A 26,067-nucleotide genomic window follows, 5' to 3' on the forward strand; every position below is an offset into this window, starting at 1 on the left:
AAAAAATATTGCTGAGATTACTTTGGGGGCTTACGGGAGTTTGCAGTGCTATGTTATGCGTGTCATTACTAGCTGTGACATGAAAGCTCTAATAAAGATCAGCATACCCTGTGTTATATGGCAAAGTAAAAGCAGGCAAAATCCTCACTCTTCGAAGCCTCTGAGTTGATCTCTGGCTTTTTTGGCCAAGGGATTAAAAAGTCTGTTGGGGGAAGAGGCACAAAAAAGCCCCTGCTCCCAAATGGGGCTTGGACCACTGATGCTTGGGAATGGTACCTGCTTGGTTTGTTGTTTGATAGCAGTGAAGTAATGAAAATCGAAATCTGCCAGATCCTTGCTTGATAAACAAATTTTTTCGAATGAGTTAACATGTCATTCTTCCTTCAGCCTATTTAATTTGGTATGTAAAAAGAAAATTTTCCTACACTGGAAATTTAGTGCTTTTTTAAATTTCTTTCCCCAGGAAAACCAATTCTACAAACAATCATAAAGATAAAAACTTACGCCAGAGAAACACAAATTAAAAATGCTTATCATGTAAGTATGACTTGCACACATCTCAGAAACGGTCAGACTAAAGCCCTCCTTTTTCTCCCACGGTTTGCGTATGTAAACCTAACTCATTCTGTGTGTTAAAGCTACCAGCTGCTCAGAGTATGGCACTAGCCTTCCTGTCACGCTTCGAAGAGCACTGGGGGTTATCAAAAGAATTTTTTCATAAAATGTGTAGGTAGTTTAATGATTCATAGCGCTCAAACTCTACATAACCGCTACTATCACTAATAAAAACAGCCCTCCTTATTTCATCTTAAAGCCTGGAAGCTAAGCTCGGTTGGGAAGCCTGTGCCTCCATTTAAGACCAAATTGGATGTTAAGCGCTTTGTTTACGTACTGTTGTGGCACGTGATGTTGAAAATGCTGTCAGGCATTGACTAGCACCTTTTCTCATTTCTTTTTTAGAGCTTTAAGTTTCTGAGAGACTGATGGCAATATGACCTGCTAAATTTAAGGGTTGGAACTCTTGGTTCTAGAACTCCAGTTCTGTCTGATTTTTTTCCTTTTCAAGTGAGCAACAATATGACTGTCTAAAGCATGCCTTATTTAGCCTCTCCTGTAAGGATGACCTAGCCAGATAAATTTTAATACTGCTTCAGTGTAGAAGGTGTAAACTATTTTGGGCTTGATGTGCTGTGAATGTTGCTTTTCTTTTCCTTAATATATTTAAACATTAGAAGTAGTAAGTCGGATCACGCATGCACCATTTTTTACTTACTGTAGCTTTTAAATTGGCAAAGCTCTAAAGCGCACTGCTGCCATCTAGTGATACTTTTTGTAAAGTACAGCAAAACTTAAAAATATATACAGTATATATTTATATTTGGGGGAGGGGAAAACCAAAATACAGTAATTGTGTTTCATTTTTAAGCTGCTGATGTTCATTCCTTACTGTATGTCTGAAAGATGAGAGAATTATGCTGTTCTGGTACTTAGAGAAGTAATATAAATTGAAATTATCTTAAGGGCTTAACCTATATAGAAAGACTTGAGTGTCCTATAATCAGACTTCAAAAGCTGGAACGGTTCGACAAGGTGGTGACGGTGGAGAAATGCAGTTGAAACAAAAACAAAACTTCAGTTTATAAATATATATATATGATTGCTTTTTAAGTGATTTTTTTGTTAACTCATGTAAATTCTCAAATCCTTTTGCACTGATGTGTTCAACATATTCTTGTACATTCAATTCAGGCAAACTTTTATAATTTTCTTTTTTGTTTAAATGATAATGTTATAGCATGGTGATATTCTATGCAACTAGTTTTAATCTTTAGTTTGACACTGTAATTTCTCATGATTTAAAGATTGTAGAAATAGACCTAACAGGGTTCTCATGATGTGCGTAACTGTAGATGCATGAACTTGTGTTCTGTGTATTTGTTGAAGTGCAATGATGTATAAAAAGTGGATTCACCTGTTTTTAAAAATAAAACACTGACAAAAACACGTGAGACTTTCAAATATTTAATTGCATTTAAGCTTGTATATCCTGAGTACTGTGTATCCTGGAGCAGATATTCCAATGGTAGTAAGTTAAATATTGCTCAGCCTTCCACGAGTTTTTTCAGTTCCTTCTCCACATCTTCCACAAAAGCTGGGAAATTCTGATCCATAAGACATAAGCGAATGAAGGGCCCCAGCTCTTGTGCGCTCCACGCTGAATGCCGGTACACAAGGGGGAGCTCAAACTTCTGTTTCAGCACAGACTGCAAAAGGAAAAACAAAGGTGTTGCACTAATCTTGTACATAAAAAGTAGCATTACATGGTTTTTGTAATGATGCAGCTACGTCAGATTTTTCCTTCAGTATTTAATAAAGATGCATCTGACTTGTTATTATGCTGTTTGAATACTTTCAATCCTGTATGATTTATCTATGAAACTCTCTCCCCCTCACACCTGGTTTCAATTCCAATACAGCTTTCATGCAGCTCTGAATTCCTGCCTGTGCCATTACAAAATGCTGGCTTCCTGGGTAACATGACTTCCTAGTGAATCCATTCTGTGTAAGAGAAAAGGATCCTGTGTGAAGGGTGTGTACTGCTGTTCTAATTGTGCAGGGATAACCATTGTGGTTCTAAGCTCTTAATTTAGCAAATTATCTCTTAGAACTAAATGGTGGAGCTTTTTGAAAGGTGTAGAACATCTTTTCCATCCCAACCTGACCCCTGCTCTCAGCTTTTCCCTTGGTGGTGCAGGAAGGATGTCCATCATGCTATTTTTCACTACAAAACTAGTAGCAGCAAAACAGGTGCCATATAACAGCATGCACTGAGCTCAAGGAGGCCCTCACCGACTCCTGGCATCCATGGGTGATACCAGAGCTCATCCATTAGGTACACCAGAGAAGTGCGTGAGGCTAATGGACCGGGAGGTTGCTTGGCAGCTCCTGAGCACTTTCCATGCTGCTGTGACTACGACAACGATCTGAAGCATCTCGACTAACGCTTCGTTGTGGCTGGCTGCCAGTGTTCCTGCTGGATGGGAGCCATACTGAAGAAATGGCAACTTCACAGTGTACAGGCCCTGCCATAGCCAGGGTTGCTGCTCATTGTAAATCTCATTATTCACAGTGCGCGTTAATGACTTAAAAAGTTTGTGTACCAACGCTTTCCTGTTGTTCAGGCTGCAAATACAAACATCGCCACCCACTTGCTTTCTAAATTGCTTTACCTGTCTGTTCTGAAGTCATAAAAGCATCAGCCAAGATGCTGTTTGGATACTCTGCATGGGAGAGCAGGAGTACATAAGTCACTGAAGTGCTGCTTTCATGTGAGGTAAACATGATGTGCAGAGGCCGCTGGTGATTGAGGTGAGTGGTCCTTGTGTTACGGTGGGGGGGTCTGTAGCTGGCCTTAAAGAACTTCAAATGCCTAGCTTGGCCTCTTCTTTGGTGCACTAATGGCATACTAGGGCTAAACCAAGGCTCTCCATCTGGAAAAGTCAGGATTGCTGTTAGTTTCAGTCAGGCCCTAGCTTCCACTGCTTGAACCTGAAACAGGGCAAAGTAATGAGGTGGGCTGTTTGGGCATGCTGACATCAAACATAGCTATGTTTGTGAGAGGGGGGAATCTAATTTTTCCTAATCTTACTGGTTCAAAATTGCACTATTGCTGTTAACCTAGCTCATGGCATAGTGCTGATTGAAGAAAAGTATCTTCGAACACAAAATAGTGTTTAAAAATGATTATTCTCTTGCAGGTATGTTTTTTACTTAAAACCAAAGCTGCTGCCAGCTTCTTGAGGTGGCAGAAATGTAGAAATACAGCTCCATGCTGTTCCAGAGCACCAGCTGAATGGGTATGTCTCCAAGGTGAACGAGGAAAAGACGCTCAGCCCTGAATGAACTTTGTATTGTCAGGGCACAGGAAATCAGCTCACAGTACAGTACAGTTGAGTTAAGCTGACTAGAAAGTGGAGGGGCAAGCAGTGGATGTATGAAACTACATCAAGGAGTCTTTGAAAGGGAATTTGCTAGTAATTCAATGGAGAGATGGATTAAAGCCTACAGCAAATAAAAGCCTTGTTAGCAGATAGCTTTGTTCAGAAGCAGGTATCGTGCATTTGTGATTTGAAAAGAATTTCTTAGAACCTGAGGTCTTCTCTTACAATGTTGGTATTAATTTACATTTCCTAGTATTGCCTCTTAAAGCAGAAATTAGTTGTGAAATGATTATGGAAAAACACAGTTGCTAAAGGCAAGCTCTGCCATGTCTGATCGCTCTGTACTGAGTGTTCAACAGCAGAGCTAAATTAGCCCTAGGACAGGAAGGGCATACTGTGCCCTGTGCAACCACTGTCACTAATTCCATCTATTTAAGGCTCACAGGTAGCATCAGGGAAACTGGAGGACCTAGCGCAGTCCTGAGGCTACTGTTCACGTTGTCAATTAATCCATCTGCCTTCACTGCAGATAAGAAGCACAAAGATGCACAAAAATTACTGTAGGTAGCATCTGCTGTTGAGCTTGCTCTCTGAGGCCAAGCTAGGTAGAAGGGTAATGGATGTAGCTTTAGGTTTGCACTCAACTGCCTAGCAGGGGACATATAGAGCTTTTCCAGTGACTTCCTAATCAGTAATCAGTGATGCTTATAACCAGTAAAGCAAGTCAATGAGTCCCATCGTTGTCAAGCTTCAGCGTAACTAGAAGTACTAGGCTAGAGTCTGGAGGATCACTACAAGGAGAAAAAACAAACCTGTGAATGAAACAGCAAGGTATGTGCTGCAGCTCTCAACACAGAGATAGAGAGTTTGGGGAACTCTGCTTTATGAAAACAAAGTGTTTGTTAACATTTAAAAGCCTTTTAGGTTTTAGAGATGATAAATTTTTAAGAGGGAGTGTAGGCGTTGTCCCTTAAACCACTGATGTGAAGAAACAACTTCATCTCTCTGTCGATAAGGAAAAAGAAACTAGTAACCATTAGAAGCAACTGCACAAAAAACAGGTTTGAAAGAGTACAGTTTTCTCCCCAATTGTCTTGTTCTGTGCTGTCCCAAATTCACAATAAGCAACATTTAACTCCCACTAATACTAAGCACAGCTTTACCCTGGACTTTTGGTTGAACTGTCAATTGAATTATGGGATCTCTTGCTGTAGGTCAAGAATGATTGATGTTTTCAGACTTAAGCTAAGTAGAGATAATATCTACAGAGTCAGTGACAGTCATATATTTATAAGTGACCTCTGGGTATTTGTTTTCTCTTGGTGTGGCAGCATGTTTTTAGGCAAACGGTACAATTACACCATGAAATCTCTGGTGTTGCAGCTTATTTCCTAGTTCTGGATCATTACACTAGAGCCAGTGTTTTTGTTGGTACAGATGACAGCATTGGTAGCATCCCGATCTTCGGTGAAGACACCTACCAGACGTTTACAGTATATGAGAGAGCTTTTTCTCTATGCCTGGGAGATTCAGTTACAGGATCCAAGTTAGATTTATTTTGTCTTTTTACCTGTGCTAGCTGTGTTACAGATCTTCTTTCTCCAAGGCTTGTGTAGGAATCTGGTAGAGGCTCATCTGGCTAGAAAATATCAAATGCAAATAAGGGCTTGTTACCAAGAAGAGAGTGGGTATGTGCAAGAAGGGAAGTGGTTCCATTTTTAGAGATAACAGGAAGAGAATGTGCTCAGCTACCTTATGCAGTAAAAAGGCATCTCTTTTTATGGAACTTTAAAGCACATCTGTTAAAGTCTTTAAAAATGAAAGACATGAAATAATGGGCCTGTAGTTAAACTGTCATATCTAAACCAAGGTAACTTTTAAACTACTTACTGGAAGTACCTTTAAAGAAACACTGTGCAAGAGTGCTCACCAGGAGCAGGCTTTTTAACTTCCCATGGGTTATATCACTGAAAAGATAGCTTGAGGTGTCAATTCTGTTTTCTGAGTGAGGCTTTCAGTCACAGAGTGAGAGCAAAGTGATACCAATAGTGTGACTACTAGTGTTCAGTAGTATTCTGCCTTTAAGCAGTTAATTGAACTTTCATTCTTTATTTTAACTCATCAGGAAAGGAGCAAAGTCCACAGGATAGATAAGTGCACTTAAAGAACAAGCAATGAATCTTGAAGATCAGATGGTGAAGGTTATACATCTCCTATACATCTTTCTTCAAATAGTGTAAGTCAAATTAACAGTATCATCCACCTCTTCCCCCCACTATCTCTACCACATGTTGTTTTCACTGTCCAGTCATGTAGGACTTTTCCTGGATTGTATCTTGAAAATAATATAGCTGAAAACTTTGACATTCCCTTTTCAGGATGCTGTTCTTGGCCCTTGATATTTTATTGCATACCCAACAGTTTCCCTGGCTGAGTTAGCTGCACGCATGTTTTTTAGAGATGGTAAATGTGATCCTCTGAATAGCCAAGAGATCGTGTATTTAAGAATTAGTCATCCTCAGCAACATTGCCTTTGCCTCCTCCAATCACCTTAAGTCGGTGTCTTAGAGGGAAAACATTCTGCTCCTACCCTGGAGTCACATCTAAATTTGTCAGGTTAAGCTAAAATGTATACAATTACTATGTGTACAGTTATTAAAACTACAAAACAGGAGTAGGTAAATGCAAAAAGGAGAACACAAGTCACGGTTACTTAAATGTCTCTGACCATTTTTCTTGAGCTGTGTAATTCAGCTGAAAAGCTGCCAGGTGGTTCCCAGCTTGAGGAGCTAAAACCACTTTTTTTAGAGTGTTATTTTGTTAACCTTTTTCAGGCACACTAAGAAAATAGCAATATGATAGCCAGCTTCTGTAGCTGACTTCCTGAATGACTCCATTCCTGTTCACTGAGTTTCCCTGCATGCAAGCTGAACTTTAGGTTTCCCAGTTCTTCCCATACCAGCTTTCATGAAAATTAATACAGTTCCTGAGATACAAAGTAAGAAGTAGCTGGCTAGAGGGGAGAAAAAAAAAAGTAAATTAATTTGCTATGAAAAACACTGGTTTGATGTAAACAGCTACAGAACTATAAAGAATATTGAGCTCTGCTGATTTTTTTTGTCTTGGAGTCTGTATTTAAGTAGAATAAGCTGTCATTTACAGATCTAGCACTGATAGGTGACTGTTTTCCCATTTTTGCATCCATATGCTCTTGCTTGCTTACTACATGTAGTACTTGTTCAGCATCTTCCACTTGACTTCCACCACTGAGACTGTGGCAAAGGTTCTGGCTTTGTTCATCGGTTACTTGAACTGGTACGTACTCCCCAAGTTTCTGAACACAGTTGCAGCAGTGTTCCAACATCTGTTGTTTTGAATCTCCATCAAACTGAACTCTAAACATGCGGCATTCATTCTGCTCAAAAACAAAAAAAGAAATTAACTGTTCATCCCCTCAAAATATTTTGATTTGATTAAGCTATTAGATATAGTTAGGTAGACGGTGATTAATTCTTGGATCACTGCACCAACTTAAAAAATCAAGTTTTCCATGCTGTATTTTCATTTATCCCAACAGCTAGATAAGAATATAATTTGCAACTTGAAAATCAGTTAAAAAAAAAAAAAAAAGAAGCAAGCAGGGACACTTACAACTAATACAACTAATTAAGCTTTGCCACAAAAATGGGTACAGTTATAGCAGGGAAATCTAAGTTCTTATTGTTGCTGCAAACTCTCTAAGGATATTCCAGCTCTTACTGGTTATTGGTGACAAAAAATGAGATGGCACTAAAGTAAGCACAAGTCAACTTTGGCATCTAAACTAAAAGTTCTGGGAATTATGTTCTATTTAGAATTTATATTGTCTGCATTAAAATCAGCCTTTCCTACCTAGTGTGCATAGCTAAATACAAATTCAGTTTAGCATTCCAACTTAATGCCGCTGTTCCTTGAGTAGAAGTTAATGCAGTTGATCAGGAGTGAAAGAAACTCAAATGCTTCAGCAGGAAGGAGTACTGTGCAAATGGAAAGCTATTCTGTAACCTCTCCCTGAAATCAGTCCTTGGAAACTTCCATGCTGGAAACCAGTTTTAGTCCACCTCTCTTGCAATGATGCAGACATTCAGACTAGCTCACTGCAGCTGTCCTTGGACATGAAATGGCAGATACTGTATGTATACACCAGTATATAGATTTCATTGAGAGAATCTTCCTGGTTAATAAAATGGAGAATTAATTACCTCAAGTAGTGAAATAATATTAAGAATTGCACAAAATCAACCCCCAGTGTAGGTTGTCATGCTGAACAATAGTATTTTTTAAATACATGGAGAACCTGTCATGCACAATAAGCTTCTCTTAAACACATCCCACTGATAAAAGGCAGCTACATATTGAATGCTCTTGTTTACAAAGTGTATTACTGGGACTTTCAGTTTGATCTTGAAATTTCAAATGTAAAACATTGTTAAAGCACCAGAAAAGGAGCAAGTTTTTCTTTCCTTGGACTGATATAGCTTATAAGTCTTCATCTTTCTAAGGTTTCAACATCAAAGCCGTTTTTTAAAATGTCTAGACACGCTGCTAGCCTGCTGATTTACATGAATACAAGGACATCTTTCACTTTAAAGTTTTTTGTCTCAAAGATGAGCCAGCTCTTTGTGACAGTCTGTATGTTTACATGCATGTTATTTTAAGATGTGGCTATTGCGTAAAGTGATTTTTATGGCACTGTAAGTATAAAAGGCTGCCTTAATGCCTTTTAAAGGGAAAAATGTCAAAATAATTCAGATGGTAGCACTTGCTTTACCAGCACCCAGTTAGATTTCCTGTCATTAATGAAGGTGTCAGCTTAACTGGGTCAACTTCACGTAACTGAGCACTGATTTGTGGCTATGCCAGACACATAAGTTCTCATTAAAATGAGAGAAAAGTAAATTGCATCTTAATTTGAATTCTTTTTGGAGACTTTCAAAGAACTCTTATTTTAGTTACCCCTACTATCTGCAAATCCATTTTCAGTCAGAACAATTTGTATTGCCATTTGCCTTTTTGCAGGGACTGGATGGTTAGATACTTAGGATTACAGTTACAGACAGTAGGTTTTGTGAACTAAACACCTTTTTCCTTCACAGAAAGAAAGCAATCCATTTCAGCTAAGATGTGCACCAAGTTTTAGCGTTAACAGTGCTAGGCAGCAGCACCTGAACTATACAAGAGCTGAAGTACTGAAGAACTTTGAGGTCACTTCAGTCTTCCCACCCTAGAGAGGGTGAGCTCAATGAAAACATTATGAAGGGAAATGGCTTACTACAAGAATAGTAAGAATTGCTACTGTTTGCAGATTTTCAGATTAAAGTTTTTTTCTACATGGGGGTACATCAAAGACTAATGTGCGCAATTACTAGTGATGGAGCTGTAGAGAGGGTAGAGCTGTAGAAGGTAGTCAGCCATGCAGCCTTCCTTCTAAGACACAAGTGTGCATCTGACAGGTATGGCTTCAGAATTACATGCACGTATGCTTCAGTGAATAAAGTTTCTGATAGTATATCTGAGTTTTAGTACTGGTCTGTGAAAGGTCTTGCTTTTAAGTGTAGTAACACTAAATTTCTCAAAGTCTAGTTTAGAAACTCATTTTGCTAGCTAAGAGTCCACAATGCCCTATTAAAAGAGTATTTTATAAGAAATGAGAGTAAGTTTCACTGTCAATGTATATTAATGACTTTCAAAAGCCAATCTTTTAATGTTCACTCAGTTTCTTCTGAAGTACATAATCCCAGTGATTAACCTCCATGCTTTTTTGACATAGATTACCTACAACTGCAAAGCAGGTAATATGCAGAGGGTGGAAAAGCAGAGGAGAGAAAATAACTGAAACCAGTAAAGTAAGGAAATCAGACTGAAAGCAAGGAGCAGAAGGTATATCAGAAACGTTAGAGTAGTAGTTAGTTACACATGCCCCTTAATTGCTTTGTGCATGCAAATATAGGAACTGGTATTTGAAATAATAGCTTGCTTTCCTCTGCTTAAATGGCTTCTGCTTTGTCTTTCTCAACTCTACTTCGGTCTACCAGGGGCTGAGACATAACCCTTCACATAGTGTGGCTGGCTCCCTGAATATTTTTAAATGATTTTGAGGATTAGCACAGAAGCAATATACACTGATAGCATTTAAGGGATTGTCTCAGCTACAATTTAGGATACAAAGTAGAGAAGCTATATGATAGGACTGCTGCAATACCATTAAATCCACTTTAAGTCATGAGAATTTATGGTAAGTAAACATTTGGATGCAGTGAATTCATTTAAGACTATGTTAATATTCCTCCTTTTCCAAAATGTCCCTCAGGGCTTTCTTCGAGCCTCAAAATGATTGTGACGTTGATTTTTGTTTCTTGTGAGATGCAGTAGAGTCCCTTAACGCTGTACTGGGGAACTGGTTCTGTTAACTCCAAAGGAAACTGATGATCTACTGATTCATCAGAACTAATTATTGCAACAGCTCAATAGTCTTCTCCAGTAATATTCCACACTTTATAACACTTTATAACAATCTTTGTAACACTTTATAACAATTATCTGATAAAAATCAGAGAGCAAAGGTGGTTTGGTTTCAGACAAGCATAACCCATGAATTTAAAACACATCAAGATACTTATTTTTTGCATAGTATTTTTTGCATAGATACTTTTTTCCTAGTGCTACCATTAGTTTAGGCTTATTTTGAAACAAGATGAGTCCTTATATTTGTACAATGTTTATTATACCTCACATGTGCTTTTATCTTGCAATTAGCAAGGCATTCCACTTTGCAAATTGTACTCTTTGGTTTGTAACATCCTATGAAAAAAACAGTTATGCACCTTTCTTGAAAGAAATCAGATAAGAGATACAAGTAGAAGTAAGGAAGAATTTTTAGTTTTCAGCTCTCCTGGATACTGCTATTTGCAATTATAATAACCCGCTCTGTTCCTGTCATGTTCCTGGAGAATGCCAGAACGTCTCAGAATACTTGAGATGTTTTTATGCCTTAATAGTTCAGTGTGCTGTGCCAACAGTTAAAACTGGTCTCTAGCAGCTACTGAACAAGGGGCTTATCTCTTTCCAAAATTCCTGTTTCTAACTAAAGATGAACTCCCTCATCAAGTAGAGATAGCTAAACTGGAAGCAGCTGTTTTGGCTGAAACAACAAAGCCTAGAAAGTATCAGCAGAGAAGGGAGGGCTATCCTCATTTAGAAACAGCTTTTGTTTCTGAAAAAACTGCTCAGCACAGATGGTTAAGGACTTTCCCAGAGTTCACCTAAGAACCAAGAAAACTGAGGTTTATACTTAAGTTGGTAACAAACAAATGCCATGTAATTACTTAAAGGCTAGCCAACCCCTTTGCATGAGATCTGAGGGGAAGACAGAGAAACTCAGGTCTCTTCTATTAGCCTGAATATCAAATATCTGAATCACCAGGTGGGCACTACTGTGCCAGGTCTCAGGAGCCAGAAAATAGCTAAATAATTGTTTTAAATACTTCACGGGCCACAGTGAAGGATGACTGATAGGTAGCAGGCTTCTGTACACGTCAGAGAATTGCTTCATCTTTTTAATTGTTAGCAGTGCAGCTTTCACACTGTGGGCCCATTTCAGGTTTTATACAGTCAGGCTGGCAGATAAACTCTAAAATAAATACCAGTCTGGCTGTTTTAATAGCTAACTCTCAGAAAGCAGTCTAAAAGTCTCAAATAGCAGCAGTTACAAAAGACATTACGATGATTCAATTCAGTTTTGTTCCATACTTAAATTACAAAAAAAAAACAAACAACACTTTAATTTATATACACAATTTACATTACCTCAGAATTTCTAGTTTAATTTATCCAATATTAGGAAACCTTAAGAAACAGAACTGAGTTAGCAATTGGAAATATTAAAAGTAACTCAACCTACCTTTGACTTTGCACAAAGCAGCAGGCAGTCTGCTCTTCTTACTATCTTTAACCATTTGTGGCAATCAATTAATGAAAAGCCTTCCTGAAATAAAGCAGAACACAAACTACTTGCACAGCAAACATGCAATACTCCAAAGTACACACTCAAATTACGTGATACAATTTAATCCCTAATGAAGATTACTGTCATCTGAGTACGGGCATCGTTTGTATCTATCAAACAATTGCCAACATGTAATTTTTACCACGCTGAATTAAATTGGAATCTGTAGCTCCAGTAACAACGGTATGTCGTGGTACATTCTAATTCCATATATATTCTTCAGTGTGCATGTTACGAAAGTCTCCTTGAAATGCACTCTAAGAAAGCCGCAAGGAGAGCTACAATCAGTCCTTCTGAATCCCATGAAGTTGCCTGAGAAGGCAGCAGAGGGCAGGCAAACCTGAAGAATGGGCCAGCAGTTGGTTTATCTAAGGCCCAGACAGGCACTTTCTCCAGATGGAATCCAGGTAAACAAAGACGCAGCTTTGATAACTCAATAAAGATGTTTTTATACTCCAGTTGCATTAGCTGACAGTCTCTTCAAACAAGATGGACTGCTCAGCATTCTGTAAAAATACCCCAGGAACCTGAAAACATAAAAATCTTCAAGACAAGGGACCGTGTTCCCCAAGTAATTCCACAGGCTGCCACACAGTCATTATTTAGGAAAGTCTAGGGTGAAAACCAAACAACAACAAAAGCCAACACAACCAAGCTTAAGGGCAGGGAGTTAATTACATAATCTGTTTTATGTTTTATCTGAACTAATAATGCTTTTGATGACCATGACTTTTTACATAGGCTGCTTTGCATAGGTGTCCTAAGGGCCAAGAATTAAAAGTCATGCCCATCCTGGACCATCAAAAGCATGCTTTTGCCAGTTCATATCCATCTTTCACAGGTCCAGGATAGGAAACCATCTGCCATTCTATTTTGGTACAAGAAGTCACCTTAATAAGACACTGCGTTTAGTATACTGGCACTAGTTTTAGAGTCCCATGCAGCAACTGGGTGTAGATTTTTAACTGAACTTTTATGAGGAATATCTATGAAGTGTTGGAATAGTCCTGCCAAAGGCAAACTGGATCACAGACTATTCTGATCAGACACCTGCTGTGATAGATTCCAGAATGGTAAGACGGTCTGCAAGTATTGGTCCCAAATGATTTAGAGGCAGAGGGAGAAACAAATCTGCGCTGTTTTGGGGAGGGTGCAGACAGCAGGTAAGATACCTCAGCTGCTTGCACTGAGCCCATTCTGTCTGTGGGCAACGAGCACATTCAGTGTGCCTCAGGGTAGAACTTATTAAGGTGTGAAAAGCCTCAAGGTCAAAAGAGTAGGAAAAGCTTCACTTTGTGACCAAAGCAAAGTGCCAAGCTATCCTCTACTCCTACAGGAATTATTAAAGGAGTCTGGATCCTAAGAGGGACGAACCGCCAAATGATAGACCTCGCGACAGAAAAGAGCATCTTCCATGGTAAGTCATCGCTCTCCAGCCATACTGTGTGATGCAATCGGACTGCTGAAGTACTGGAGCAAGAGGGTATCCTCCTTCCACGTACAGACAAAATCCTCTCTGTCAAACAGTAGGAAGCCTCTAAAGAAGGCCAGTTTGTCATGTAGTCTGACACAGGAAAGGAAGCCTGTGAAATACCCTTACTCCTTTGTTCACCTGGCAATTTTAGCATCCCTGTCTTTGAGGTATGCAGTTTTAGCTTCTTTTGATAGACAAGAGCTTGGTATGCAGATTTTAAAGTTGTTTTAAAATAATGTCGAGCAGAATGCCTGTGGAGTAAGATGACATTAGTAGGCAAGGAAAAGAACGCAACACCGTTAGAACATTTCTAGATGTTGCAATTTCAGTTGTATATGTGACTTTGCAATTTTGCTAAGGATATTCATGTATAGAATTTGGCCCCCAAATATTGTTTAATTCTGAAAATGGAAAGGTGCTAGCAAGTTAGCTGTGCTTATGCTGCCACTGCTGATAGAAGGGATCCACTAAGGAAGCAAGCAAGGAAAATGGAGCTGAAACAAGATGAGTAAAGTACAGCCTAGAGGGCAGTCAAGAAGGGAAGCAACTGGTTGCAGAAAACATATGTATTGCAAAAGAGTTTGAATGGCACAGGCTCTAAGGTCAGAACAGAGAAAAATGTGGGTTATGTAGAACTGGACTATGTAAAGCAAAAAAGATATTTTTAAACCGTTCCTTCTAGAAATGGTATATTCTTGAGGTTTATACAAATAATCTGAAAAGCAAGTCTTCTCAGTGTTTGGAATGCACTAGACTGAGAGCATTTAAATCTATTTTGGTGAAATAAATGCAAACCAACTTAAGGTTAATTCCATCCCACTGCAAGGACTTACTTCCCTCTTCCCTCATTTCAAGCCATAAATGTTGAGCATTTCTTAACTTACTCATATTGAGGGGAATATCCATACCTTAATTCAGAACTGCTCACTCCAGTTAAGCAGCTAGACTAAGATCTGGACAACCAAACAACCCAGGAAATAATTTGTGTTGGAATATGACTGCTGCTAGTGCTTACATGCTTAGTGCTTCCTGCCATAGGTTGTTTATCCATTGCTGCTTGATTTCCTCTGATTCTGCTGCCAAGTCCTGAAAGACTGTTAGTGAAGCAATTCTAATATCCCCCTCTTTCACTAAGCCACTTTCCTTAACTTGTGGGCACTTCTGCTTACTCTGTTCATTTTGGATACTTAATGTCTCTGATGCACACCAACTGTGTTTATTTAAATATAGCTGTTCCCATACTTAGTCTATTTTTATAGTGTTTTTCCTTTCACTGTAATACGTAGGTAGAACAAATGTTTTCTCCATAAAATAATAACCCTTTTCACAAAGATCATAAAAGGCAGCTAATGTTTAACTTTCATACCAACTATTTTACTGATGCTTACCAGGTTGGCATTCTTTTATGTGCCCTGTTTCTGAGGTAAAATCAAGCTGGGGAAAAAAATTATATATTTTTTATTTATGTACTCCTAATTATTCGACCCAAAATTTAATTAACTGAAAGTTAATGTACTTGATGTTTAATTAACTGAAGAACAAAACAGAAAGTGTTTCCTTTTCCCTTGCACCTTTGTTGATTGTATATTGCCAAGCAGAAGCAACTAAGAACAGCTAACCTGTAGCAGAACTGCTCAGACTTAACTCCATTGTTAGATCACTTATATCAGTAATTGTCATTACAATCAGAATCCTCTAGATTTTCCTCAGTTGTAAGCAGAAAACGTCTGATTTGGCACCACGTTAAGAAGGTTCACTCTGTTCCTCGTGGCTTTTCCATGTTACTTCAGGCAGCATAGAATCTGTATTTCAGGCTGCTTGGATTAAGACAAGATTATTCTTAACTGCATGAACTTTCTTGTCAACACTGAAATAGTTACAAATCCATGTATGAAGTTAGGTAAGTGAATTCTGAACAGCAAGAATGAAGACCAAAACAAATCTGTCCCATGTTCCATAGCTCAAAGTTGAGAGGATCTCTGTCACCACCCAGGAGCTAAGTGTGGGGTAGATTCTGGAAAATGCATGGCAATATATCAAGATTATAGCACATTTGATCCCTTCTAGAGATGATGAATCAACTCTGAATCTGCTCTCAACATATGCACGGACAAAAAATAGTAATAGCACCTCCAGATTGCTACCACCGTGCCGACAGAAATACAGAGAAAGCAGCTGTGGGCAGTGTTCCCCTTCAGCAGGCACCATCAGTACCTGCTCTACATTCAGAGTTGTTCATTGCTGAGCAGTACTGGGTACGAGCAAAGACAGATGGCAGTATAAGATTCATTGGGAATATAGACAGAAAGGCAACATAAAATTGGACAGGAACATAAGATTTCAAATGTTTACAATTTGAAGATACAAATGGCAGCATTTCTAGAAGTTTGATCATTAGCATTCCATCATGCCTATAGCCTTTTTGTTATTCTCTGGGGTCATGCCTGTAAGAGCACTGCATTCACGGAAAACAATTTCATACACCTCTGACAAAAATCTGTCTCTCAGAGGGAGGATCCTGAGAAAAAAAATAAGCTGAAGCAGAAAACAAAGCAAGGCATTTTCCAAATATTTTGGAGCCAGGACAAGACATGACATGTCACATGAGGGAGAGATAATAATGCTCGTCCAGACTTACACCCACACAGTCTGTCATTAATTGGGAAATACTTTTGTTCTGATTTTACATTTCAGCCTTCAAGAAGTTGCTGGATAATGAGGCCTTTGTTCTGTGTTGCAAGGTATTGGTTATTATTATGAATACTTCTATTATTGTATCCTGTAGAAACTCTATGGTGCTAAGCAACATCTGAATACATGAACAGATTATTCATTTTATGTTAGGGTTGCCTAAAGGCCTTACAATCAATCTTAACTTAAAATTAAACCCAGAAAACCAAACACAAAGACAAACTTTCTCTCTTTTTTGCTGCCAATTATAACATGCTCATGAAATGCATCTGTAACTGTTTGTCCTCAGAGTTCACAGTTGAGACTGGGGGTATACAATGCATAACGTAATGGATGAGGGATTCAGCTGTGTATCCCACAGACTGGGAATGAGCATTCATAAGGAATTACGAGTTCAGCATGAGTTCAGCATGAGATCAAAAAAATGTTAGTGATATTATAAATGTTAATTATAAAATGTTAGTAATACTCCAGTGCATAGTTGCCAGAGTGCTCCTGTCTGAAAAATGGAGGAGCGTGGCAGAAAAGAGATGCTGAAGGCTTCAGACAACATCCTACTTGCAACATTCTGATTCAGGCTGGACAGAAACATGGTATGCAGCCATTTTCCTGAAAACAGCAATCTTCTGCTTGCAAAGGCCCTGTTCAGTTTTCAGGAAAGGCACCTGTGACAGTTCGTTAGTCTACTCGTTGCCCAAGGTAAGCAACAAGTAAGCAACGTTGCCTGCTCTGACCCCTCCACGTTGCAAGCTCATGCAACACTGCGCAAAACCAGCAGGGATGACTTCAACATGCTATTTTTCCCAGATGGAGAGACACTGCCCAGCTACTGCATCATCCTATGCAGAGCTCCTCTTCATGGGTCTGCTCACCATGCTGAGTGTGGGAGGTACAGTGAAAAATATTTTTGAAAATAATGTTCACTGTCTAAATGTTAAGTGATTTGTTACATTACAAATGTCAACATTTTTTGACTGCTGACATTCTAGGTACTACAATTATTCAACACATACTGAAGAACACCTTGTTTATTCTTAGAAATGACTACTTTGGAAACAAAGGAATAGTAGTATTATTTCCAGATATCTGCACAATGTGGCTAAATCTGGTAAAAGTCTGCAATGGAATAGAAATATTTCTTATAGAAAGCAAACATCAGTGGGCGCTCAGAGCTGAGAAGACTGTTACCCTATGTTATTGCAAGACAGGGAAAAATAAGGATGAGAGAGCAGACAGTCTGAAAAAGCTTGTGAATTATGTGTAACTGTTATGATGAACACTACATAACAGACAAAACTGAGATGCTTTCAGAAACCTTAAGCAAAATCTGAAAACATTCACAAGTACATGTTTCCATGGTGACCTCTTTGATTGGGATTTAGTCATTAATAGTTATAATACTGGAAACTATATGCTTGAGATGTCGCATATAGATTGTAAATCAAGTGCTTGTGTATATATGGAAAAATACCAATTTTTATCCTATTGGCTTTCCAAAAGACAATGTGAGCTGCCATTTTGCGCTTTTAACTTAGAAAACTGCTTACTTTATAAAAAGACAAGATTCATTTCATTAATGACTGAAAAATAAAAAAATTAATTCCAGCTTAAAGCTAGAAGTTATGGAAATCAAGGTTTGAACATAATTCCAATCAAACCTTTATTTTTATCTTGTGACTAACACACCTAGAAGTAGAAGTCTTCCTTACTTTTATATCTGTCTCTGAGATCTAAATACTGCCAAATAGATCTTTTTTTTTTTCCTATGACGAACTGTTTTGAAAACTGAGCAGAGAGTACAAGTGGCAATGTGACAAGAAAAATTCCCCAAACATGACTACTTGGAGAGTGGGGGAAGTAGAAAGTTGTCTCTCCAGAAATTTCCAAGCAATATGCCAGTGTCCAAATTCTTGGGAAGCTAAGAGCGTAGCAGAAACCGTGTGTTTCACAGGCTGTGTGCAACTTCGATCTTAGTGCATGTTAAGTATCAGCTGCCTCAACCAGATCTTTAGAATATAGAATAGGAAGTGGAAAGGAAAAGGATAAAGGCCAAAAAGCCAAGGCAGACAGACAGCAAGCTAACTAGGAATAAAAGGATGTTAAGCTCTGTGTTCTCTTTTTGCATGCAATTTTTTCATCCCCAATCTCTTAGATGCCTGATCTTAAATGCTGCTGTTAGGCTTGTTTGATGGAGAACTGATCAGGGCTGAACTCATTAAACAAAGTGTTCTGTACAGAGGCAAGAAAGCTAAATGAAGGACTGAATGCAGGCCACACATAGGCAGCCGCGCAGGGGACTCGATAACCGATGAATGTCTTTTGCCAAAGCGCAGCGTTGGGTGCAGGAGCACATGCTGCTGGGTGGCAGCTTTCTGCAAAGAGTTCCCACAGACTGGTACAAACTGCAGCCCCTTGCAGAAGGGAACAGCAAAGATAAGCCCCCAACTTGGGACAAACCTCAAAAAAAATTTTTAAACTACATTTTAGAACAATGACAGCTGACCAAGGACCTAGAGAGGTGAACAGAATGCTCATGGGATTAGCTGGCTGAAGCACTTGAAAGCATTCCATTAGTAAGTCAAGGTAAGCAATTTCTGTAAGTCCTGATACAAAATACATACTTCCCTAGATCAGTATTTTACTTTGAACTCTAACTTTAGGGTAAGAATATTTTATTAATGCCACTACTCTTTAAAAATTAGTAGTTGGATTTAGAAGAATTAGGGCAGGAGAGTAATATAAATCTGAAGCCCTTATAACTCTTTACTGATGCTAGTCATATAATTCATAATTGTTATAACAGGCATGTATCGTTACAGGAAACACAAACGGGGAAACTGATGTAGTTCCACCACCAAGCAAGCAGCATTAGCAACCTGCTCACTTCCCCAGGTCCCTGTCAAATGTCCTCATTTGTTGCACAGGGACTTTTATGTACCCAAGGTAGAGTTGTGAATATCATCTCAAAAACCTGGTGCATAAGTTTCAGGCACTGCAAAGAGAGCATCAAGAACATCAGGATGTCTGCTGAATGTTTGCCTAATTAACGAGGCTAGACTCTACTGTATCCTAAGCACTGTTAGCTTGTTAGAAGTCAGGAGGGGACCGGGAGGGCACTAAGGACATTTAGCCTATACTTCAAAAGATCAGGTCACAAATCAATTGCTCCAGATTCATTTTATCCTATTAAATAAGCCCTCTTCACAATTTCAATTTGCTTAATGTGTAGGATATTAAGAATTCTAGCACTGGAATTAATTGCATCCAATAAAACACCAAAATATAATTTTCATGATGTTCTGATTTGAAGGAGGGAAAGGAAATGAGTTGCACGTGTCATACACAGAACATGAAGTACCTTGAGTGCGACCAGAAATTGCCAGAGATGTTGAGATATTCCTGTTAAAATTCCATTATCTACAGTGTGCAAGAATGAGATTTTCCTAAGATATGCAGTCTGTTAAGCAAAATTGCAGCACAAGTAAGTCCTAAAAATGTTATGCAATTCCAAATGAAATACTGAAAATCAAAACAAACAAAATCCCTTTGACACATTAGGGTTTTTTTTATGTTCTAGGCTCTGATGTTCTGTTTACCCTCCTCTGCATTCCATTTGGTTCATCACAAGAAGTCATCTCTAGCAGTGTCATTAAAGAATGTTTAAAATGTTATCAAGAGCATACCCATTCCGCAAAACAGTCTACCCATTAAAACAGATAATTCGGTTTTCTTTGGGCAACTGATGGATATATTGAACACAATTACTTCTTAGAGTAGGATGGATGTGCTTCAATCATCAGCTCCGGAGCATTCTCAGGTACTGTAAGCAATTGCATCAAGCTGCAGCACCCAAGCACTAGGTACAGACTGATCTGCCTGGTCTGAACATGCTGAGACTTAGCACATACATTGTAGTATGCTCTCTGGCCGGAAAATAGTATTGCGAATTCCATTAGTGAAAAGTCTGCTAGAAGATCATTCATTGAATATTTTACTATTTTATGGCTTATGAGAATAATTCTGTAAGTCTTCTATAAGATCTCCTTATGTGAAGATTTTATAACTTTTATAAATGCTTATAGAAGAGTCATAGTCTCACTCGGTCCTAAGAAACCAATTTTCTTTAAGGAAAGGTTTTGTAACAGTCCTGCTTTAAGAAAATAAAAAGAACTGTGAGAATATGTAAATATATGCATTGAAGAGAAAATATTTTGATATAAAGTCAGGAATCCTTGAATATTCATCCCCAAATGGATCAGGTTAATCCAGCCATTAATGAAATACATATCTTCATTTCTGAACAACTGTCTTTCATCTCAGTTTTGTGCAAATGGAGATGTAGTGAAAGTTGGACGAAAGGTAAGACACCAAAGAAAAGCATTTAGTACGCAAAGAACTCCCACAAAAGCTATTGCCTGATGTTTTCATATGAAGGGAAGTGTACGTTACACAAAATAGTTTGTATTTTAGTATTTCCTAAATCATTACTTGACATGAAAAAAGCATTTCATGGAAGAATCACTGAGCAACTGAACAAAATACGCCTTCATCCAAAAGAGTATTCATGGGATCCATGCTCACTAAAGAGAAAATACTTGGAACTGTCGCTACTTGCATGTTAGCCAACCAAGATCAGTGTAGGAGAAAACTAACTAAGAAGCCGATCAGCACAGAGTTCAATTAACGCTAACATTTACTGCAGAAGAATGAATAAAGAAAACTTGTATATGCCATACAAAGCAGCTAAAGTCGGAAGTTCACATTTTTCAACTGATTCAACTGTAACTGATTTTTTTTCTTGCTGGACTTTTTAAAAAGCATCCACCCACAATATTATCAGCATAACTCAGAACTCGCTGGCAGCTAAAAAGGTTCATTTTGGCTTCTGTAAAATGTACACACCACTGAAGAACAGATGTACTCTGACTTATCTTCCTAAAGAAAATAGAAGGTACTAAACAAGATAGTTTGAATCTATTAATGCACTGATTTTACTACATTCTATGCCCATTTTAAACCAGATGAAAATACATCATACTACGATACTGCCAGTTTTTAAAAGCATCCTATTAATGTTTTCTTTGTCAGAGATGTTACCTAAAAACTTTTATTTTTTTAAACCTATCGCTTAGAATGGTTCATGTTAAAATTCTTGGAGTGGGGTAAGGGTTCCTTTACTGCTGCAATAAAAAAAATATTAGGAACATTCACCACTTTCTGAATTCTTGCATTTAGTTTGCTATTTGTTTCATTCTTGGATTACTGCTAGAGGGAAGAAAAATCCCTTTATTGTTCATCCACAGAAATTTTACAAAAATACGAAATAGTTGTTCGAGTTGAGAAGGAAGTGGTCCCTGTGACAACAGAACAACTACCAGAATAACTTCCTTCATTTGTCCTTGAAATAACTAGTGGTTGAGATGAGGTAGTGTACTTGAGAAACCATTTGTTGATGTCAGATGGTAATTTCTGTAATCATACATTGTGCGATTGCTTAATGCTGTCCTATGACAAAAATATCTACTCTTGCAGAAAGGCTATTCAGTCTTAGAAAAGGTAATTCATCCACCAACAGCAAATGCCTCAGGAAAGTCAAACCAGATAGGAAATCTGGAAGAACAGCACTTGTTGCAGGTTGGTTGGCTGTGTTTTGTGTATTTATTTTTTTTTTTTGTACATTAAAGCAGTCTCATGTCATTCAGAACAATGTGAAACATTCAGTAGTTCTTGAACTAAATCACACCTCTAGAGTAAATTAAGCCTAACTCCAACTGGAGTTAAAAGATGGATCAAAAGACTAGACATCAACAGTTTTTAAAGGATGTAGTTACTACATAGCAAGAAACAGTTTGTAAGTACATCAGAGGGAACTTCAATGCAAGTGAGTAAGGCAGCACATTGGTGTTGGAGAACACCTTGGAATTGAAAAGGAAACTCAGTAGCCCACGCCAGCAAGTACAAATGAACAGTAAAAACAAGAGCTGAATCATTCCAACAATTGTTGGAACCAGCACTTTATCAGACTTCATACATTCCCTCTGGAGCAGAAACTTGTGTATTTCACATTATCCTCCATGACAAAAACGTCCATTATAATAGACCCCCTAGTGAGAAGATGTGGTCTGTGACAGATTCAAAAGAACTATACATACTTAGTTGCGCAAAGCCTGTTTAAACATTGTGACAGGTTTCTGACAACTCCTGGGAGCTGGAGACTACAGGGAGATAGCACCAGTGAGATTAACCATTTCTATGGTCTGATTATTTCTACAGCAACAACACAGGCTGTACTGCATTGCAATTCTTTTTGTTACACAGCATCTCAATAAGGACTTTGTAAAATTCCACCAGTGGCCTGCATAGTTCTGGCTTGAGTGATACAGAAATGATACTGAATTTCCAGTGCCTGGTGTACTGCTTGAAGAAAACCATTCACAGATTCAGTAATGGTCATACATACTGTGTTATCAGTGCTGATACCAGCTTCTGGCCGACAGCACCACCCCCTGTGCATCACCTTTCTGGCTGATGATACTGGCTGCTTTACCAAGTAGATTCCATAGACTGGTCATCAGAGCCTGAAAAGATACCTGCAGATTGGGATTGTCCTAGGCAGAATTTTATCACTGTGTGTCAGCACCAGGGAAAGGCACACCTTTCTGGGAGGGCATGTGCTTAAGGAACAAGTCTAACCAGTAAAGCTAAGCCAGATGTTGGGCCAAATCACTTGTAAACAGGAAACACAGGTCCGAAGACGCCCACCAGTGTTCAGAACTAGCAGATTGGATATTTGCTAGGTTTTTCAGCCAGTCCAGTATGTTGAAGAGGGAACTGTGCTCCCACAGTTGGACTGTGGGACTACTCCAATCTCTGACCTGTTGCAGAGAGAAATAGGCACAGGGCATGTTGTACCGATGCATTTTGCACTAGGTTAAGTTCAATATGCACAGAACACACCTGCAGCATGATCCCAATTACACATCCTAGGAGAAGTGCATCCAAAGGAATTGACAATCAGGTTTTAAAATGCATACAACACCAGTTTTGTATACCTTCTCTCATACACTTAATAAAACATCTTTGGTGTGGCCTTAAGGTTGGTGTAGAAACATTGCCAAAATTTGTTTAAAAAAATGACATTTTAAAACTCTTGGTATCATGTATTGGTCATATTTACCAAGCTTCTTTGTTCCACCTCTATTCTACACTATTCTTAAATTGAGATTATTACTGCAGTATCTTAGTGTCTTTTAGAAGCTGAAACAGACCTGAGAGATCTCTTCAGAAATTCCTCATTTGGTATTTCAAGCAAGGCAGCTGCCTGAAAGCTTCACTAGCCATTAAATTCGAGAGTGCTTTTCTCAGCCAAGTCTTTATAACGCTTTTCTTCCTGCACTCATCCCTTACGACAGCATGCTTTATCTGCACATTATTATTTGCCAGATACAATCTTTGCCAGACAAAGTCTCTGAAGGGCTATAGCTTTTGTCCATGCCTTTCTTGCTCATTAGTTAATTAATAAAATTTCCTTTCAGTTAGCCTTTATATGGTTATTTCAAGGACATTCTGCAAAGTAATACAAGTCTACTAGGTACTAAACAGTTACAGCTGTCTGATCAGTGTACTGAAAACAGGACCAGCCCCAGGAGAGGGGCATTCTGCACTGATTCATTCTCAGCAGAATTTGGCAAGAGACAGCAGCAAGTCTTATTTCAGTTGTGTCTGTTTAACTATCTGGACATTCAATTACTCCATTACTTTTTCTTATTCAACGCACACTGCTGAAATGCTTTCCTTGTTCCATTTTTACCTTGTCCAAATCCACTCAACTTGTCCTTCCTAAATATATAAGCCAAATGCTATGCCTTGTACGAGGGCTATACAGACAGCTCTCTTAGTTCACTCACTATCTATTCAATAACCTTAACACACTCAAAGGTCAAAAAAAATAATCAAGGGTATCTTGAATTTTTAAGTTGAATCTTGAAATCTTGAGTACCTACATGGGTCTCCCCCTCTATATTTAGAAGATATTTCTGTAAGTTTAAGACATTTTAGGAGGCACAGCAAAAACTAATTTATAATCTTATACATATCCTTGTACACATTCTGTATTAAATATGCATTTATCTTACTGCTGCAGCATTTTGCAATGGTTTGTAATTTATTTTTTTTTAAATACATTTATCAGACAATTGCTACTTGCTATCATCACTGGGTATTGGTGATATGCACTGAACAGACTGGATCTCACCTTCCAGCACAGGCTTTTTCTGTCATGAAGAATGGAGCAATCTCAGTATCCAACCCATTCCCTTAGATGGGGTGTTTCAGGATGTCTTTATAGTTTAGAAGCCAGTCGTACTGAAGCACAGGCTACAGCACAATCAGTTGACACAACTCTGAAGATATTTTGTCTCCAAGAAGGTAAGATGGATGTTAGATCACATTACCCAACATATTGAAAACAAACAAACAAAAAGAACCATGTCCTGTGAAAAACTAAATTATCAAAATACTAACAGATCACTTGCAAGAAACTAGCTGGATCATATGGCAAATCTTACAATAAATTATATTTTTATGTATTTCTTAACAGCATATTTTCTGTTTTCTTATGCTGAAGAATTATGTTGGAAAAAATCATCTTTCAACGTCAGCAGCACTTAGTATTGTGTCTTAATCTAGATTTTTAGAACCACTGAGGAAACACTGTTCCTCAGTAGGAAATAATACATGTAGTATTAGTCTGATAAACTGAGAGAGAAAACACCACATGAGAATTTCCATGAGCAAAATAAAATTGGCAGTTTCCTTTCACTGGGAGAGAACATGAAGCTGAGAAAGGAAAAGAAGTCAATACTGATGCTAATGAAAAGGAGAAATTGTTTTTATATGTGAGAAACAAACAAAAACCAACTTACCAGTACTGTTCTCTCTTGGGAGATAAAGAAATGGCCAGATACAACAATGGTAAGGATAAGATGACCAGATTCTTCATTTGATTCAAAAACCTTTAAAAAGATTGACAAAATAAAAATCTATCCCTGTATGCACAGAATCTGCGCTTTCCATTTCTAGTACAAAATGAGAAAGGCTTCAGAGGTCAGTGCTGGAAGTCAGAGGTAAAAGTACCTCCCAGAAATGTAACTTGCCTTCAGCTCCCACAGACAGCAGGCAGAGTCAAGAAATATTTACTAATTAGAACCCCATACACAGACATAACTGCTTTGAAAAAACACGTGAACCCTTCTGACTTGATCTATAGCTTTTAATACAGCAGGTCACTTCTGAAGGAGGAAAAAAGCAAACCACTAACAGATATCACTAATATCATTAACATGTTTGAGTATTAATTCACAAAGGAAAACCTCTCAATGCCTGTGTTAGTTAGCTTCATACTCCCAGGCTGAACAGACCCGCCCAAGCCACACCTATGCAAGCTAGCTTAAGAAGAGGAAAAGGCGTGATATTGTAGCATTTTTACTATTATTTTCAACTGTTTCACGTTTAGCTTTCATTTGATTATTGCTAAAATAACAAAAGACACTCCACGGTTCGGGTTACAGCTACAAACGCCACACATTTCCACACACGAAGGGCCAGGGATAGGAGTTACAAAGGCAGCAAAACCGAGAAAAGACCCCGGTACCGGGCCACCTGCCAGGAGGAAGCGGTTTGCTCCTCGTCGCTGTCCGTCGGGGGCAGGAAGCGACCGTAGCGCTTCAAGGGCCACGTCGAAGCGCTGCCCAAGAGGGAGCCGCCGCCCGCCGCCATCGCGGCCCTCACGGGGCTGTGGCTCCTCAGCACGAGCGGCCTGCGGGCAGCAGAGGCGGGAAACGGCAGCCAGTAGGAGAGTGGAGAGAACGCTTGAGGGGTCTCGTTCACCAATCAGCGAGCACCAGGGAAACGACAGC

The 26,067-nt window shown here is 38.7% G+C and overlaps 2 protein-coding genes across 6 annotated transcripts in view; one reads left to right on the plus strand and one right to left on the minus strand.

The window, feature by feature from the left end:
* Positions 1 to 2,004, plus strand: part of NPTN (neuroplastin) — a 51,774-nt gene extending 49,770 nt beyond the window's left edge. For 3 of the 4 annotated variants that reach the window (XR_013955880.1, XM_080607309.1, XM_080607308.1), the window contains 2 exons: positions 464 to 537; positions 961 to 2,004. Coding sequence is in view for 2 of the 4 variants with exons in the window: in XM_080607309.1 (XP_080463435.1) it covers positions 464 to 524 (61 nt within the window). In the remaining 2 variants the exon portion in view is untranslated. Of the gene's footprint in view, positions 1 to 438 lie in introns of all 4 variants that reach the window. The other variant, XR_013955881.1, reaches the window with a different exon arrangement.
* Positions 1,409 to 26,022, minus strand: REC114 (REC114 meiotic recombination protein). Of its 2 annotated transcripts, none has more exons than XM_080607311.1 (6): positions 25,811 to 26,022; positions 25,075 to 25,164; positions 11,881 to 11,964; positions 7,165 to 7,356; positions 5,512 to 5,580; positions 1,409 to 2,264 (listed from the first exon to the last, which is right to left on the minus strand). In XM_080607311.1, exons 1-6 carry the CDS (start codon positions 25,925 to 25,927, stop codon positions 2,103 to 2,105), a joined length of 714 nt encoding a protein of 237 aa, XP_080463437.1. In that variant the 5' UTR covers positions 25,928 to 26,022; the 3' UTR covers positions 1,409 to 2,102. The 2 variants fall into 2 exon arrangements, with proteins under 2 accessions (XP_080463437.1, XP_080463438.1); XM_080607312.1 differs by having other exon boundaries at positions 7,177 to 7,356; positions 25,811 to 26,020.
* Positions 26,023 to 26,067: the final 45 nt, after the last annotated feature.

Source organism: Anser brachyrhynchus (genome assembly GCF_964034855.1).
Source record: "Anser brachyrhynchus genome assembly, chromosome: 11".
NCBI classification, from domain to species: Eukaryota; Metazoa; Chordata; class Aves; order Anseriformes; family Anatidae; genus Anser; species Anser brachyrhynchus.